This window comes from Xyrauchen texanus, chromosome 45 (assembly GCF_025860055.1).
Source record: "Xyrauchen texanus isolate HMW12.3.18 chromosome 45, RBS_HiC_50CHRs, whole genome shotgun sequence".
Taxonomy (NCBI): domain Eukaryota; kingdom Metazoa; phylum Chordata; class Actinopteri; order Cypriniformes; family Catostomidae; genus Xyrauchen; species Xyrauchen texanus.
In genome coordinates this window covers 4,053,862-4,073,406 of record NC_068320.1, presented here as the reverse complement: position 1 = coordinate 4,073,406, position 19,545 = coordinate 4,053,862, and the positions used below count along the sequence as shown (strand labels likewise).

At 42.1% G+C, this 19,545-nt stretch overlaps 1 protein-coding gene across 5 annotated transcripts in view; it reads left to right on the top strand.

Moving 5' to 3' along the window:
* The window catches only part of LOC127637437 (IQ motif and SEC7 domain-containing protein 3-like), a 339,913-nt gene that overhangs the window by 246,878 nt on the left and 73,490 nt on the right, over nucleotides 1-19,545 (top strand). For all 5 annotated transcript variants that reach the window (XM_052118507.1, XM_052118504.1, XM_052118503.1 and 2 more), the window contains 2 exons: nucleotides 7,980-8,102; nucleotides 12,467-12,633. In XM_052118507.1, the coding sequence (XP_051974467.1) occupies nucleotides 7,980-8,102; nucleotides 12,467-12,633 (290 nt within the window). The remainder of the gene's footprint in view (nucleotides 1-7,979; nucleotides 8,103-12,466; nucleotides 12,634-19,545) is intronic.

Here is a 19,545-nt window from a genome sequence, read left to right as displayed (position 1 = left end):
GTGGTTATGGCCCTGGATAGATAGCTAGACTGTGCCCATTTCAACCAGTTTTTGAATGGTTGGTTATGGTAATGAATGGGTATGGTAACTATTGTTATATGTATTTGTTTTCCTCACATTCAACCATGACCCAAGTGTATGATGTGTTGCAAGCTGTGTCAACTGCTTCAAAAATGACAGAGAGAGATTGCAGTAGATGAATATGAGAGTCTATGAGAATATGTTCGTGAGAGAGGAAAAGAGAGAATAATTCCACTATGAAATGAAAGTATTTGTTTATTTCTTTGTGGATTTGGAGAGCTGTGGCATCTTTTAATGAGATCTCCTATGATTGCTGAGCTCATGCAGTCAAACTGCACAGCTTTGCACTAGGAAAGTATGCGCTCTGGAGACCTCTTTGCAGAATCTCTGTGTGAGTGTGTGTGTGTGTGTGTGTGTGTGTGTGTGTGTGTGTGTGTGTGTGTGTGTGTGTGTGTGTGTGTGTGTGAGCGTGTATTTATCACTTTGTGGGGACCAAATGTCCCCATAAGGATAGTAAAACCCGAAATCTTTGACCTTGTGGGGACATTTTGTCGGTCCCCATGAGGAAAACAGCTTATAAATCATACAAAATTATGTTTTTTGAAAATGTAAAAATGCAGAAAGTTTTCTGTGAGGGTTAGGTTTAGGGGTAGGGTTAGGTTTAGGGGATAGTATATAAAGTTTGTACAGTATAAAAACCATTATGTCTATGGAAAGTCCCCATAAAACATGGAAACACAACTGTGTGTGTGTGTGTGTGTGTGTGTGTGTGTGTGTGTGTGTGTGTGTGTGTGTGTGTGTATACATGATATTTCTTAAATGGTTAATCTTCTTTTGTAGCCTGAAAGTGTTGGTACTCTTTTTAAACACTCTGCAAACTTTAAGGTTGGTCACGTAAAATGAATTAGTTCATAGCATAAATTAAAAATGCATAAAAAGAGAGAGATATTTGACATATAGGTTCAAGTTTAACCTTAAAAGTAAAAAAGCACTATAATGTTAAGAGCTAAAACCACAACATATTTCCAATATACACAAGTATAATTAACAGGCTTAGGATTCAGATGTGGATTCTATGGCAACTTTGCAGTGTAAAGATGGCTTAATATTGTGTATCAATATCATGTTTAGATGTGTTTTTGTTCATGTCTTCAAGTCATTTATTTTGAAATTTGTTCACTTCCTTGTCTATTCATGTGATTATCCTGTTCCCGCCATGTTACATTGTTATCAGTCTTCACGTTTTTATTTAGGGTTTTTGGAGTACACTTATGTAAATAAAAAGCACCTGGGTTCATCATCACTTCATCGTCTGCTCCCGTGACATTGCCTGCCAGATATGTTACAGAATATGCAACCTCAAAATGGACCCAGCATTTTGGCTTCTGAGCCTCTGTCAGGGGAATCATCCCCTGGAGAACTATGGACCAAGCCAAGTGGACTTTAATGAGGTTGACCTCAAAGACATTTTTTTTTGTCTATCTCATCTTTGATGCCTAGCGGTCACAGTCCCCTCAATATATTGACCTCGACCTACAGATCATTGGTTCCACGTTCACTGTGGGATCTCTGGCGGATGGCGGATGCCTAGCCAGATGCCAAGCCATTCTCTGGTGGATGCCTAGCCAGAGTTCCACGGCATGGCCGCCACCGCCGAGCTAGTGTTCCACGGCATAGCCGCTGCGCCAAGCCAGAGTTCCACGGCATGGCTGCCACCCACGCCTGCCACAGCAGATGAGCCAATGCCCAGGCCTACTATGGACAACGAGCTGGAAGACTCGTCCATCCCAGAGCCAGCCTAGTCCATCCTAGAGCCTGCGCTGCCAACTTTGGCCTCCCGAGGAGGAGGAGGAGAAAGACTTTTATTCCCGAGACTCAGTTTATGTTCGCGACCACTGAGATCTTTTCCCAGTCATCCAAGAATCTTAATTTCGAGCCTCCCACGGCTCTGCCTTCCACGACTTTGCGCCAAGTCATGTCAGCCATGCCTCAGCCTGCTAAATGCCATGTCACAGCCACGACTCAACCTGCTATATGCCATATCACAGCCAAGCCTCAGCCTGCTCCATGCCATGTCACAGCCACACCTCAGCCTGCTCTATGCCATGCCACAGCCATGCCTCAGCCTGCTCCATGCCATGTCAAACCATGCGTCAGCATGCTCCATGCCATGTCACAGCCACGCCTCAGCCTGCTCTATATCATGTCAAAGTCGTGCCAGAGTCTGCTCCATACCATGTCACCGCCACGCCTGAGTCTGCGCCATACCATGTCACAGCCAAGCCCCAGACTTCTCTATGCCATGTCACAGCCGAACCTCAGCCATGTCATATCACAGCCAAGCCCCAGACTGCTACATGCCATGTCACTGTGCTCCACAGTTCTTGCACGACTCTGCTCCATAGTCCAGGCCCACCTCTGCTCCATGGTCCAGGCCTGCCTCTGCTCCATGGTCCAGGCCTGCCTCTGCTCCACGGTCCAGGCCTGCCTCTGCTCCACGGTCCAGGCCTGCCTCTGCTCCACGGTCCAGGCCTGCCTCTGATCCATGGTCCATGCCCGCCTCTGATCCATGGTCCAGGCCTCTGCTCCACAGGTGACCTCCACAAAAATGCTGTCACACAACGTCTCGTTCCCTCCATCAGGGAACGGAGGCTATGACAGTAACCATGACGTCCCCCTTCTGTCACTCACTCGACATTGTGTCGATGTAGTGACACTAGGGGTCCCTATAGACAAACGTCACAACAGCTGAACTGTGTTACATGAACTGCTGATGCAGGTGCAAGCAGGCTGATGCATGCATAATAGCAGGTGCATCAGACTGCATGTAACCTCCCCCAACGCCCCAAAAGATGGAATGGAAGCGATGTAATTAGCCTGGGAGCAGGCTGTGCCAGCCATGGCCTTTTCTGTCTATGTTTTCTCTCCACAGAGTTTTAGATTTGGCTGGGGCCATCTAACGCTATCATACGCATCGGGGAAGGTGTTCTTTTCCTTTCCTATTTTTCAGGAGAAAAAGACCCCGCAGAGACCACATCCTGCCCAAAAGTGGAGGTCAACATATGGCTCGTATTGGGGTCACACATGGGGTCAGCAGCCGCACATGGAAGATGTGCTGTGGTAAGTCCCTCCACAAAAGGGGGGGGACTCCACAAACACAGCGACCGAGGACAGAGAGAGCTCTGCCCAAGGGAGACGTGGGTCCGCCGACAGGGAGACCATACCGCGGAATATACATCACAGGGGTTATCGGAGTAATCGGCACCTGTGGAGCACCTATCCCAGTACAAGGCATATTAGACCCCGTAGTGGGGCTGGCTGCGAACTCCTCTACCGAGTTCGCAAATCATTGGGCAAGGAAGGAAGGACATCCAGGGTCCACAACTTCGTGAACTCGACTGGGGATAAAAGCGCACATTTTCGCCTCAGGGGAGGGGAAAGGCAATATACGCAAGTGAAACACCCCGCAAGCGATTCCGTATTACCGAACTTTACCTGTTCGTACCTGAATGAACAAAGGACAAAACCAGCTCAACCTGGAGATTGTAAAATCTCGTGAAGGTATTGGGTGTTGCCCAGCCTGCTGCTCTGCAGATATCTGCTAGAGAGGTGCCATTGGCCAGTGCCCACTAGGACGCCACACTCCTGTTTAGAGACAGTGTTCCCTTTCTGCTGTCCACCAAAGCAGACAAAGAGCTGCTCAGAGTGTCTAAAGCTCTGTGTGCGATCCAAGCAGGTGCGCAAAGCATGCACCGGACACAGCAACGGCAGGGATAGGTCTGCCTCCAGATGAAACCTGATGATCAGGTCGTGTTTCCCTCGGGACTTACCATCCACTGCATCATGGTGTGCCACTATAGCGGTTAGAGTAAAACAGTAGGAAGGGTCTGTGTTGAGGTAGAACCAAGACGTGAAAATACTTGTCCTTCTGGTCTACCGCCGCGAACAAATCTTGATGCCGGACATACGTCAAAATGTGTTTCTGTGTCAGCATCTTGAACAGGAGTCTGTGTAAGGCCCGGATCAGAATTTGCATCGGCATGATGAAGTAAGGGCTGTAGAACCCTTTCCCTATCTGGGCTGGAGGGACAGGCATGCAGGGTGGCGGCGTTCTTGCTCTGCACTGAAGTGAAGAAGATGCCGATGAATCAGGGCGGGCGCCTGGCGAACTGAATCGCGTAGCCGAGTCGGATGGTCCTGGCCAGCCACCGAAACGGGTTGGTAAGCGTTAGCCACGCATCCAAGCTACGGGTAAGGGGCACTAAGGGGAAGATTGCATCTGACGTACCTGGGGGTGGGGCCCCGGGAGGAGCACGCGACATCGAGTCAGGGAGTGTTGCTTTGACCCGAGGTGGCTGTGCTGAAGGGGAGCTCAAAGCACTTACCTTGCTCTGTGAAACCGGTATAGGGCGAGTTAGCGAGGAAGAGGGCCTCTCGGGCTGTCCTCAAGATAAGTCACAACCGGCGGGTCGTAGTTGTGGCGCAGCCAGGCGTGCAAAGGCGAGGATGCCTTCCTGTGGACACCGATTTCGTGACACAAGGAGTGAGGAAACACTCTCTTTTTGACAATTTGGGTACAGCAGCCCGTTCGGTGCAGTACCGGGCAAACAAAAGAGAAAAGGATGGAGTGGTCTGGATAATAGCTCCGTTGCGAATAACTAGGAAGTCTGTTTCGATCAGGGAAAGGTGCCCTCCAAGACCTCGTCAGTTTGTCATGCACCTCTGGGAAGAAAGGGACCGGGGGTCGTGGCCATGAGTGGCACCCCGAACCCAGGAACCAGTCATCAAGCTGCGAGTGCTCAGGGGAGGGTGGAGGGTTCCAGTCCAACCCGAATAAATCTTCCCCAATCACTGCAACTTTATTGTGATGGATGGGAATGCTTTGGGTCTCTGATCCTCATACCACCTGGAGTGCTTTGGCACAATGGTCAGGTGTGAGCTAGTATTGAGCAAGCCATGAGTAATTACTAAGTGCCAGGCAATAAGTAGAACACTGTTTTGGTCTCAGTACTGTTATGGATAGGGTTAGGGTTAGGATTATATTTTTTTATTACATTATATTTACTGTTTCTGAATATTGGATGTGCCTTTTACATAATATCCAGTTTTGGTCTCAGTACTGTTGCACATGTACACGTCTGTAGTAACAGCTTTGGCCACTAGGGTTCGGACATTCAGAATGCATCATCAAGATCAACTCAAGTTTGATCCCAATATATATGAACAAACTGACAAGAAAGGGTGCCTCCATTTCTGGACTCAAACTTTACATAATTGGGGCAGTAAGTTTGACCAAGATTTTACCAAGCTAAATTTTAACACACCCCCTCTGTTCCAAAACCTACTGAGCTGTCTTGCCTTCTAAGGCAACGTCCACACTAATCTGTTTTTGTTTTTGTTTGTTATGTAATTGTTTTGAAAGAATGCAGTAATTGAGAGCACTTTAAAACAACTACAAAAACTAAAATTACAAACACTGTTAGCGTGAATGGGAGGCATAAACATAGCTAAATTAATGTGTTTTCAAATGGAAACATATTAGTGTTGACATGGTACATAACAAAGCTACATAACAAATAAAAATAGAAAATATAATGGAAAATGTCTGATTTTGAATGCTCTACATTGTCAGCAACTCTACACATTATACTCCTCATGTTAAGCACACAGGAGACTAGACTTAATTTCAAGAGAGTTCAGCATTAGCATATTGCAAAAATAATTTCACAATACTTGAATAAGCACAAAAATAAATATCACACAAATATTGAATAAGCTTGTCCAGAAGTGGAGGCAACTGAGACTTCTCCTCCGCCACCCGGATTGAGGTGAGTACCACCATGAGGACCTAGTAAGTAGTGGGAATTGGGCATTCCATATTAGGAGGAAAGGGGATAAATAAATAAATACATAAATTAATTAATTACCGTTTATAAATGAGAATATAGAACCTACTGCTATTTAATATACTTCTTGAATTGATGGTTAAAAGTTTTTTACATTTGTATTTATAGATCTGTTGAATGTATGTTGTGATGTGTGACATAATTGCTCTCCCTTTATGATCTGGCTGTTTTTAATAGTTTTGTAAAATTTATTTATTCTTTTTTCTTTTATACATTTTTGCCATAACTTGCACCTCTGAATTTAAGGTGTGTGTTTACTTAAGTATCTTTTAAAAGTATATAGGCTATTAGTAGTAATGTATAATAACAATAATACATGCATGAATATTTAAATTCAGTATATTTCATAGGTAGTATATTTAGACTAGATTTAGATTAAAAAAAAAATACTGCTGAAAAGGAATACTGATTTTGTTGTTGTTGTTGTTTTATGTTGTTTTTTTCAGGATACTATTGTTATAACAATGAATACAGTATGTCAAAATGATTACATTATTCAATAAAAAGTTTTTTGGTGAGTTCTTAATACAATACTTTTATCATACTCTAATGTAATAACCTTAAAAAAAATGTAATTAAATTATACGCTCACAATTTGATTATGTTTTGAGAAAATTATTACATTATGAACATTTATAGCATTTAACTTATTACTTTAAGTGTCGTTATTACATTATGCTTTGTTATTATGTTAAGTTGCTACATTGGGCCTATGCAGCTTATTGTAATAGTTTTACATTTCAACTGTGGTACTCTGTTGGGGTGCCACTTGATGTCTGAAGTCAAATCTGGATCCTAATGCAAAACCAGTTTGTTTAGAGTTAAAAGCCTTTTACTTCTGTGGCTAACAAATGTAACTTCAACATAAGTGCCTTTAATAACATCATTACTGTAGTAAAAAACTCATATGGTAGAGTCATATGTGGACTGTGGCATTTCAGGTCAGCTTTGCCCCAGTACATTTGGTAAATTGCCCTGTGAGGGCTCGATACAGAGATATGCTTTTTAGCTACACTCTGAGGAAGAACGCTTGGGCTTTTTACAGAATGGCAAATTATATACTGTAGTCTCTTTATGAGTGAGTGTGCGCTCTAGCCTTGAAAGCCACAGAGTGATGATGATGAAAGAAATGTGCAGGGGAAAGCAGTGAACATGAATTAAACTTTAATTTGGCAATGTGTGTGATTTGGGGAAAGTATACATGTGGTGATGTTTGTGTAAAGTTTAGGTTTATCAGGTGCAGTTAGCCTTGATCTTTGTTGGTATTTCCTATTTCTGTGCCTCACTGTGAATGATTAATTGTAGGTTTATATAATTTTATATTTGTGTGCAATATGCATATGAAACCATTTAACAATATTGAAAAGAATATTGTCAACATTCTTCAGAAAATTCATTTTATATCCCAGTGAGTGAAATTCATACTAGTTTGCAACAACACAAGAGTGATTTTTTTTTTTCATTGGGTCATCTATTCCTAATTAATGCAGTTTAGTTTCATTCATTTTAAAGAAATATTCCAGGTTCAATACAAGTTGGGCTCAGTCGACGGCATTTGTGGCATAGTGTTGATTACCACAAAAATGTATTTTGACTTGTCCCTTGAGGCACCGTTTATGTATTGGCCCTGATTACTTCTATTTTAAGTGCCTTACTGTATCCCAGATTTAGATTTTTTTTTTCAAGTAAAGCAGGGACGAGTCAAAATAAATTTTTGTGGTATCAACATTATGCGACAAATGCTGATGGTTGAGCTTAACTTATAGTGAATATATACAAACCATCTGTGTAAATGTGAGTTTATTGGCTTTGTTTAAGTGCTGTCACTCTTGAGTCTTTAGTAAAAGGTTAAAATCATACGTAAGTGATATCTACTGGAAGATACTAGACATCCTGCCTGCCCAATCTGTGTGTGTTAATGTTTAAGTTCACATCACAAGGGTCTGGAATCCATGTACGCTATCAGCTTCCTTTGTCTTGTGTGTCTGCTAACTGCCTCATTTTTTACTTGTACCCTTCTCTCAATTCTCTTTCTCCCCCTTTTTTCAATAGCTGTGTGGTGGATGAGATGGATTTCTCAGGGATGGAATTGGATGAGGCTCTGAGGAAGTTCCAGGCTCATATCCGTGTGCAGGGTGAAGCGCAGAAAGTAGAAAGACTGATAGAGGCATTCAGGTGAGACCCCTGTAGCGAATCAGCTCTATGAAATATTAATAATCAATCATAACTTGTTATAATCGATCATGAATATTTGGATCAGTTAATCGGGTTAACTTGATGTAGCTACATTAACATTACAACCAAATGCTCGGTTCATCCCGTGAACACTCAATATTGGTTTTTAATTAATTAACTAATAGAAAGGTACATTTCCGGGGCATGGGAAATGTCTTTCTTACTACGTATTAAGAGCAAGTAGTCAAAATCTATGATTAGTGACTTTAGATATGAGCTTGAGACACAGACAACTTTACATGTGACATGAACAAGACTTTATTAACTAGACTAAACATTTAAACTACTCTAACATACATATACATACATGCATACAGTTTACCAAGGGAAAGAGGGTTGAAGCAGAATACAGGAAGGCAAGAAGTTATAGCATTGTTTGAAATTCAGCAGATCAACAGCCTGAGCAAACCATCATATTAGTTCTGACACGCCCTTTTTAGAAAGGGGTAAGGATACTTAATGTATCAAATAATGAGACTAAGTTTGATACTTGCATGTCCCATTTGAATTAAACTGTCCTGATGCAATTTGTTGAGGCTCCAGTTGATCTTTGATGATGTTGTCTTGATGAGAGAGAACCAGTGAGAGTCAGAGGATCTTGGTGAATGGAAAGACAAGGCCGTAGCCTGGCGCATGCTTGGGAGTCCTTGGGGCCTCTAGTTCAGCATCATTCAGCAAGAGAGTGAGAGAGCACAAGGCTCAGAGGGCAAGAGAGGCAGGAAGCAAGAGGAGCATAAAAGAGCGAAGAGACGAGAGAGCAGCAATTTTATACCCTTAGAAAACATGTCCCACCCCTCATTGGCTCGACCAATAAGAAGGGTTTGAGTTCTAGGTGGGAATTTGGTTTATTGCTCTTTGTTGTAAAATTGCCCATTGCATGTGCAAGAAAGAAAATAGGAAATATACTTGTAATACTAATATGTTGTTGTTATCGACATATCATGTACACAGTCATTTCAATCTTCAAAATACCAAGTTATAGAGACCAAATATACCACACATATGATTTTGGTTAACCATAGTATGCAAAGTCTGAAACATTAACCCATTAGAGTTTGCAAGAAACATAGATCAAGCAACATTTAAGGAAATTGTGAGATGGCACATTAGATACATGTCAATATTTTTATCACATGGATTATATGTATATAGCATATATAGGATTAAAAGATGTCATTTCTCCTTCTCAGTAAGAAAGCAGTGAGCTTCAGCAGTCTGAGCATTCCTTTGGGGGGGTCGTAAAAGTCTCCCTTACTCTGGGCATGAGAGAGTTCCTTTGTCAAGGCTCATTTGCATGTTTATGACAGTAAGAGATTTTGGGCTGAATGACTCAAAAGATAGTAAAACATCGCGTAATATCATTCTACAGAGATCTTATATTCGAATTCAGCTCGGACAAATCGTAAGGTTTAATTTGATACCACGAAACGTGTTTAGTACACTTAAAAAGGGAATATACACTCTTCGGCTATTAAATATCAGGCCTCAGAGTTTAAAACACACAACGAAACAGTTCTAACGAGTTTGATATACCTCTGAAATACACAACATACAGGGATTACACGTATTTCATTAGCAATATGCAGTTCTGTGTTTAACTGAAAAACACACACACACACATTTTTACGTTCAAAGTTTCCCCCTTCCTGTCCACACGATAAGCACGTGGTGAGCATGCGGATGTCACATGCGGTTCTCTGTCAACAGTTCATTGTCTCTTTGTCAATACATTTATTGTGCTTGTGGAGACTAGTTGGCGCTATTTCAGTAATTAGGGGAGTTTCAACAGTAAGTTCTTGTTTGTTCGGAACCTGCCGAGTTAATGATTCCTTCATTGATTCCCCCAGTCGCTACACCCCAGAAACCATTACACTCTAACACACACACATACGCTCTGGCCACCATCATGTGCCGGGTGGAGATAAGAGCAGGGGGCTGATAGGAAACCTATGCTTATATATGAATTTTCTGAATCACTGAAGTCTTGAAGGATGCAAAGTCAAGCTGAATGCTCTCCATAAATCAACCGTGTTCTGAAGGACAACACGTCTGCATTAGATTTAGTGGAAGAATTTGACTACAGTAAGCTACTTTACTAATGGTTTCTACTTGTTTAGTTTGAACAGTAGTTTATATTTTTGATTACAGAACAGAAGATAGTTCATACTTTACTTACTCAAGAAGTTACCAAACTTAACCTCGAGTGACCCGAACACATGCATGGACATTGTATTTTGGCTTTACATACCCAAAGTTTAAATTATTCGAAAACCCAGCTGATCTCAGTTCAGGAGACTCTGTGCTATCAGTAAAGGGTTAAACACTCGACAAAGAGAATCAGGTAGCCAAACGACATGGCGTCGACCACAGCAGAGTTTGTCTTTTGCAGAAATGCCAACAAAACTATATCTGGTAATTAACCTAATCAAGTTTTTACATTGAAACTATTTGAGTCAAAAGTCTCTAGTTTGCCGGTATGCAATTTTTTAAATTTGAGCGATTTTTCAAAGAATGCCAAACTGCTAAACACAATGAACACTAATGTGTTTACTTTAGCACATCTATTTTGTTCTTAGAAATCCTATATTTACTGTGCATTGTCACATTGAGAATCAATGGGTTCATCCAAAAGCTGAAATATATTTATTTCAGAGGCTTTATTTTGCGTTAGGATGAAAATAAGGTGCATTTTGAATTGTTCTGATACTAGTGCAGACAGACAGCACACTGTCTTAAGTCATTCACTAAATTGGGAGCAAGAGAGCATTCAATTGTGTTCAAGTGCATTCAATCCAAACTTTGTATCAAAAGTTCAATTTCAGGCTGCAGATGATGTTTGGACCACTCAACATGTTTGGCAGACATGGGACAATGATAATCAGTACATAGATTCAGACTTTCTAATGTATAATTTTATTTTAACATGGTTGGCAGTGATTGGAGGATGCTGGGCATTACTTTGAATCCAAATTAATTATGCTAATTTCTGAAGTAATGTCTCAAAAACCCAAAACTCCTGGAAACATAAACAATTTGATTAAAAAAATCTGAATTTCTATAGCTTGGGTTTATTTAAAATTTCACAACTTAGTCCCACTCTCCACATATGTTGCCATCCATTTTTGGAAAACTATTTGCACTAGAAAGGTTTTTTCGTCATTGTTGTTGTTTATTTTTAGGTGGTAATAGTTACAAATCAAAAAGAGAAATGGATAATGCACACAACAGTCATGCTTAGGTCTCAGGAGGTTAAAGGCATCATATCAAATCATTCTTTATTACTATTATTATTATTATTATTATTATTATTGTTATTATTAAAGTTGAAGTGTGTAATTTCCGAGCCACTAGCTGCACCAAATAGATTTCAAAAAGCCAAACAGGTTAACCAAACACTCCATCTATATTCCATTGCTCAGATAACAGCCATTTAAAACAATGTTGCAGGCAGGACACTCCAATGTTTTGATAGCACCTCAATGCCACAGTATTACACTTTTCAGGGAATTTAACCTACTAATTACTTACTTTTAGTTGTGTCTGCACATTAAGCTAGGGTCAGAGAAAATATTTCAACATTGCAAACAATTTCACACTTCTAAATGCTTACACTGCATGGAACAGAAATTAAAAACCAGTGCAGGTGACTCAAAAACATATTTTGTGTAAACAGCCCATTAGATCATCATCCTGCAAGTGTCTAAACTGTCTTTATACCAGTAGTACCGACGTTTCTGTGACAAGGGCCTAATAATCCAAATAATGATCTTCAATTGTTACTAGAACAGTTGCAATGCTAGTAATTATTCTGCATATGAATCATACAGCAGTTAGTAGGGCGAAGACTAAATATGCCTTTGTTTGCAGCACTAGAAATAAAAGTGCTGCGTGCGTGTGTGTGTGTGTGTGTGTGTGTGTGTGTGTGTGTTACACATCTGCATCTCTCTGTGCTGGTTTATAAATAACTAAGATTGCATAACACAACACAGCCTGTCTCTCCCATGTCGCCTTTGATACTTCCCATCCCAAAAAACAAAGACTAAGGCACAGAATAAATTTATATATTAATTCAAATATAACATTTCTAAATAAAAATAGAAGTCTTATACTAATACAAAAAGCTCTTGAGTTTTGTTGTTGTATATAATAGTTTTATGACACATTCATAACCTTTTACACCTGTATGTTTTTCACTCACAACCACAGGTGCAAATTGTTCACTGTTGACTATAAAGCTAACCAGCAGAATAGTGCATTTAAGAGAAATGTGTTAAATAAAGACATCTGTTGTGTTTCTTTGCCAGTCAGCGTTACTGTATGTGTAATCCAGACATCGTGCAGCAGTTCCACAATCCAGACACCATCTTCATCCTCGCTTTCGCCATCATCCTCCTCAACACAGACATGTACAGCCCCAACATCAAACACGACCGCAAGATGTTACTTGAAGACTTCATCCGCAACTTGAGAGGTGAGATAGGAGAGAACTCAAATGTGTCTTAAAGGGATAGTTCACCCAAAACTTTAATTCTCTCATAATTATCTAATCGACCAATCACATGGCAGTTGCTTCAATGCATTTAGGGGTGTGGTCCTGGTCCTCACCAATTTTGGTGAGCTCTTGCAAATTGTAGCCTCTTTTTCCTATTTGTAGTGGAGATGAGTGGTACCCGGTGGGGTCTTCTGCTGTTGTAGCCCATCCGCCTCAAGGTTGTGCGTGTTGTGGCTTCACAAATGCTTTGCTGCATACCTCGGTTGTAACGAGTGGTTATTTCAGGCAAATTTGCTCTTCTATCAGCTTGAATCATTCGGCCCATTCTCTTCTGACCTCTAGCATCAACAAGGCATTTTCGCCCACAGGACTGCCGCATACTGGATGTTTTTCCCTTTTCACACCATTCTTTGTAAACCCTAGAAATGGTTGTGCGTGAAAATCCCAGTAACTGAGCAGATTGTGAAATACTCAGACCGGCCCGTCTGGCACCAACAACCATGCCACGCTCAAAATTGCTTAAATCACCTTTCTTTCCCATTCTGACATTCAGTTTGGAGTTCAGGAGATTGTCTTGACCAGGACCACACCCCTAAATGCATTGAAGCAACTGCCATGTGATTGGTCGATTAGATAATTGCATTAATGAGAAATTGAACAGGTGTTCCTAATAATCCTTTAGGTGAGTGTGTGTGTATATATATATATATATATATATATATATATATATATATATATATATATACTATCTTGGAGTTCACTTTATGCACGCTGAAGATGTACTGAACTTTTGATGTTTTACACAGTCACCCCATGCAAGCTGAGGAAAGAGTGAAAAAGATCAATAAACCTCCTTTGGTTAATCAGAAGTGGCAGTTGTCCGACCTCTTTTTCATACACAACGCAGAAGGGGTAACAGCAGTTAGGAGTAGACCGGTTACATGAGGACATACAGATCTGAGATATTCTTCTAAAAATCTTAGTTTTTGTTTAACAGAAGAAAGTAAGTCATACACACCTTGAATAGCATGAGGGTGAGTAAATGATGAGAGAAACTGGGTGAACTATCTCTTTAACGAAAGAGGAAAGACTATATTTATTAAGGAATATTCCTAAATTATTAATAAACCTGTCCTGCAAATGGAATAATTATTGATTGGTTGTGTACACTGCATAACTTAATTAAAACAAAGTAAAATCTGCCTGCCTCTGCAATAAATGATTATCTGCTACTAGCTATTTCTGCTTGAATAGGATGATTTCATCAAATTTCATAATTTAGGAAATTTAACAAATGTTTCCTACCAGGGTCAAAATCAAATCAATTTGACTTTGGAAATAAAATAAAATAAAAAAACACTGGTTTTGTGCTCAAATACCACATACAAAAGTGGCAGAACCGTGGATAGATCTACCTCAGAAAAGTCCTGTGTTGTACGTTTTTATTTTCTAAACTTTTAAAATGACAGCTTTTCACTGTATCCAAAGGAGCAGAGACAGGAGAAGTAACATTTATGTTTAAAATCCAAAATGAGTTTTAAAGGGTACAGAGCTAAAGAGTGACAGGTAGCATGTGCACACAGAAGAATAAGTTTTATTAGATTATTTGTACACTGGAGAAAAGGAGAGAATAAAATAAAGCATAGGAAAACAATGTATACTTCATTTCCGTCCTATTTCTTGTTCTCCTTCTCACCGATATCTCCTAAAGTATATTATAGGTTATCATAGAATTTGTGGCCTAGTGGCCAGATAAGTCATTTAATTTTTTTACCTTATCAGAAGGTCCCAGCTATGAGCAGACCAAATTTCAAAGAACTTGCATAAATAAATAATTACTAGGACTATCAATTTAACATGTCAAGTTAGTGTGATTATTTATATTAACCATTTAAATTCTGAAGGTGGTTTTAAAGATTTCTTGTTTCAGTGGCATGCCCAAGATTAAAGGTATATAACTATACAAACAAGAAGAGGATCAATTGTTTTATATCATTTTAAAGAAAACTTTTCAAATGTTTTAATTATATAGATCAGGGGTGCCCACACTTTTTTGTGTGATGATCTACTTTTAAATGACCAACTCAATAAGATCTACCAACTAAAAAAACATAGTTTCATTTAAAATAAGAAAATGCTTGTTGGGACTACTGCATGTATCCCTACATGGAATTAATCTTCTAATTAATAAAAAAATATATAATAATGTTCAATGTTGATATAACCTTTAACTGAGTAAAATTTTGTGTTGATACGACAAAGCAATCAAAAGCATTACAAAACTACTTTATTGTAGTGCCCAAAAATGTATCCAAGTCTCCAAAAGCCTCTCCAAACAAATAAAACATATAATAATTGTACATAAAAACTAATTACTCATGCAAATACAACAATGACTAAAGGTATGCTCTCTCTCCAAAGCCTGCAGGAATGAGCAATGAGATCTCATTCAGTTCCATTCTGTGTCAGTTGAGCCATCATTGAGTCTGTGTCATGTACTTGGTGCCATCTCCTGGTGACCGTATTTATTTAGTGTGAACGATCCTCTCTGCCAATATATGGATGACTTCCACCTCTGGTTGCAGCGATCTGAATCCTAAAACGATTGATTTTGCGTTCCATGACATTGGACAGTGTACTACATAATTTCCAATTAAGTAATCTGATACAGGAAAACTAATGTGATTTTAGCCAGATAGCATATTATGCTTCGTGTGGATTATCTAATGAACTATGAATCTGATTAGTTAGTGTGTGTGGGCTAATTCTAACATGAAAACAATTTCTTTAAAGTCAATTTCTTACAGAGTACATTCTCTGGCATTGTGATAAAAGATTATTCTTAAATCACGAGCCTTACTAGTGAGCAATTTCAACATTACAACTTGCAAACATCAATAAAGCTATTAAAGCTATTTAAAAAAAAAAAAAACTTGTAAGAAACACAACAAGAAAGTTGCATGAACACATTGATTTTGTAGATACTGCACTTTGCCTTTGCAATAATGTTTTAGTTAAGGTAGTCCAAAGGCAGAGTGCAGTATCTGCATTTTAGGGGTCAAAGGTCACATCAGTGATCATGTTTTTTTTATCTATAAAAAATGTCTTCCTTAGAAGGCTTGCCAGTCAGTACAATCAAAACAGTCCTGAAGAGCAGAGATGGCTCCTGCTGGCCAGGTTTTCACCTGCTTCTGGAGCAGTTTTGTGCATCTGACGAGCAGTCTGTTTGCTGGAATTAGCATAACAGAGATGTGGTCTGGGTAGCCGAGGTGGGGGCGGGGCTCCTGGGATGTTTGTGTAAACAAGATCAAGCGTGTTCGCCCCTCTCATTGCAAAGTCCACATACTGGTGGAATTTAGGGAGCACTGTCTTGAGATTCACATGGTTGAAATCTCCGGCGACAATATACAGTTCGTCAGTGTGCGCATTCTGCAGTTCACTAATAGCCCCATACAGTTCACCGAGCGCTTCCTTAGTGTTACTGCTGGGGGGAATGTAAACGCCAGTTATAATAACAGTGGTGAATTCCCGTGGTAAATAAAAAGGTCTGCATCTAACAGTCACAAGCTCCACCAGTGATGAGCAGTAACTAGAGACTAGCATAGAGTTATTGCACCATTTCGTGTTGATGTAAACACACAAGCCACCACAGCAAGTCTTACCACACAAAGCTGCATTTCTGTCGGCACGAAACGAGGCGAGCCCATCTATCTTAATGGCGGAGTGCCCTCCCAATCTCAGGATTAAAAGTTAACAGAGACATCACACACATTCACTCTGTCGCTGAGCCACGTCTCCGTGAAAACAAAGACGCAGCAGTCTCTAAACTCACGCTGTGTAGTCTGCTGGAGTCGGATGTAGTCCACTTTATAGTCCAGGGAGCAAACATTTGAGAGCAGGATAGACGGGAGAGCCGGCCGGCTAAAATTTGTTTTTAGCTTAGCTTAGCATGGACCCCCACCCTCTTGCTGCGCTTTTGCTTCCTTGCAAACCGCTTACGACGTCCCCTCCCCCGGCCACCAGCATCAGGTGACGCAGAGGACTGGAGGCCTGGTCTCCACAGCAAGCCGAGTTTGCATAGCTTCTCTTCTCTCCAGGAAGATATGTCCCCAGTGTAAATGTGATGTCTCTGTGAACTTTTAATCCTGAGATTGAGAGGGCACTCCAATTTTGGCAGGTGTAATAATTGCATTGACAAAATGATATTACCTCCCGGTAAACCCATTTAATTAAAACTACAGTCAAATGGTATTGAGGACAAAGCCTCCATAGGGAGATATGTTACCAGTAAAAATGTGATGTCTCTTTGACATTGTAATCCTGAGATTGGGAGGGCACTCCAATTTTGGCAGGTGTAATAATAGCATTGACAAAATGATAATCCCCCCTGCTAAACCCATTTTATTAAAGCTACAGTCAAATGGTTTTGAGGACACAGCCTCCATAGGAAGATATGTCCCCAGTGTAAATGTGATGTCTCTGTGACATTGTAATCCTGAGATTGAGGTGGCACTCCAATTTCGGCAGGTGTAATAATAGCATTGACAAAATGATAATCCCCCCTGCTAAACCCATTTTATTAAAGCTACAGTCAAATGGTTTTGAGGACACAGCCTCCATAGGAAGATATGTCCCCAGTGTAAATGTGATGTCTCTGTGACATTTTAATCCTGAGATTGGGAGGGCACTACAATATGTCTAAAGAAAGCTTAAAATGTCTACTTTTAAATAAAACAATTCAAATTTAAAACAAATATTCTCCTGCAATGTAATCTGTATGATGTACGTTTTCCTGGCTCAGCTTCATTATAGGTAATGTGATCCCACCCACCAGCAGAGCGCGCCATTCATACGCTAATGTGCTGAGATGATCAAGGCAAATGGTAAACGCCCCTGACTGCGAGATTTGATGTAAACTCAACACAACTCAACTTTTCTGCGTGTTTGTAAACTCCTTGATATTATGGAAGAGTTAACATTTTCCTCAGAAGAAGAGCGGGACTCAGATGAACATTTGTATTTTGAAGAGAGACTTGATCCAGTAGAGGATACAATTTTGGACGAGTAAGTAATTTAGTTCTCTTACGAGAGGTTCTCTCGTATTGCATAAGCTAGCTTACGCTACGGGAAAGATTCATCTTTTCTGAGATATTGAAGCCAAAAAATTATCCTTAATTTTGTATAATTTGTCAACGCAGTGCAGCAACTGCAGACCTTGAGCGGGCTAGCTAGCGAGCTCATTGGTTGCTCTGCGGCAACTGCTGCAGCCTATAGACGAACTTGGGCGAACTCGCTTCCAATGAGAGGCGTCCGCACGCTTACTGCATCAAAGCCCACCAGAATGGGCCTGGCTAGAGTGCATATAAGCGTAGTTTGTAGGCTGGAACCCTGATTTTCATCTCTTCAGCGAAGCTCTTCGCATCTCTGAACTGGAAGCCGTGTCGCCGTTCGAGGGGCATCTAGCAAGCTTGGACAGCGCTCGAAGAAGCCGGCCGTCTCCGCCACCTTCAGCCATCCTGCGAGCTATGCCATCCGGCTACGTATCCTTTTTTAGAGCAAGCTAGTTCTTAACGAACTTCACAAAAGAGTAACGAGCGTCTTTTTTAAGATGCCTCGCACCACTTGCGCTTCATGCCGCGCCCCTCTCAGCGCCGGAGACCGCCACATCATCTGCGCTCTCTGCCTGGGACTGGGGCATGCAGAGCTCGCCCTCGCTGAAGGCGGATGCGACCTCTGCGAGGAGCTTCCGATGTCGACCCTGCGGGCTCAACTCGAAGTGCTCAGAACCGAAGCCGCCGCGCCGCCTTCCGTTCCGCCGCGCAGGAAAAAGCGCCGCTCCCAAAGGCTGCCAGAACCGGTGATAGAAGCGACTGCCTCGCCGGAGCCTCTCCCTCGAGCATCGCTCTCACCCTCCCCGCCCCCCCCGGGACACGCAGTTGCCGCCCAGCGGCCGCACTGCTTGCCATCTCGGAGGACAAGGCGGAGGATAAGGGCTGTTCCATCATGGCTTCGAACAGCGAGGAGTGGTCAGGCTCCCACGCCTCCTCCTCGGCCCAGGAATCCAGCAGGACCCGCGCCGGAGTCGAAGGGGAACTAACACGCCTCCTCACACAGGCCGTCGACCGCCTCGGGCTCGAGTGGTCACCGCCCCCTGAGCAGGCTCCCAACAGACTCAACAGCTGCTTTCTTCAGAGCCGTCGCCGTGGAACACCCGCGGCCCGGCCCGCTCCCTTCCTGCCGGAACTCCACACTCAAGGGCTACTCCTCCATCCCCCAGTCGAGGATTCGGTAGCAGCACACCTTTGCCCGCCCTCCGCGAGATGGCGGTCTAAGCCAGTGCTCCCGTCTAAGGCCTGCAGAGCGACTTCCGCCTATGTTGGCCGCGCCTATTCCGCCGCCGGCCAAGCCGCATCTGCTCTGCACTCCATGGCCGTCTTACAGATCCTCCAAGCGGACCTTCTTCGGGAGTGGGATGAGAAAGGCAGGCACCCAGAGGCTGTTACAGATCTAAGAAGCGTGACGGACCTCGCCCTTCGCGCCACCAAAGCTGCAGCCCAAGCTCTAGGGAAGTGCATGGCCTCGCTGACTGTGACCGAGAGACATCTGTGGCTAACGCTAGCTGACATGGGAGAAGCAGAGCACTCCACGTTCCTCAACGCACCGCTCTCTCCGACCGGTCTCTTCGGCTCCGCGGTGAGTGGCATTGTTGACCGCTTTTCATAAAGCGGACACAACCCGCTCGAGTGTTAGAGTCAATAAACGCGCTCACGAATACGTGCGCGCACCCATTCTCTGCCCGCTCTGTCACACGGCCAGCAAACACTTCTCTGTATGTAAGTCCTGTGCCCGTGACTATGCTCGCGCATCACTTAACAGATGTGACTCTTTCCC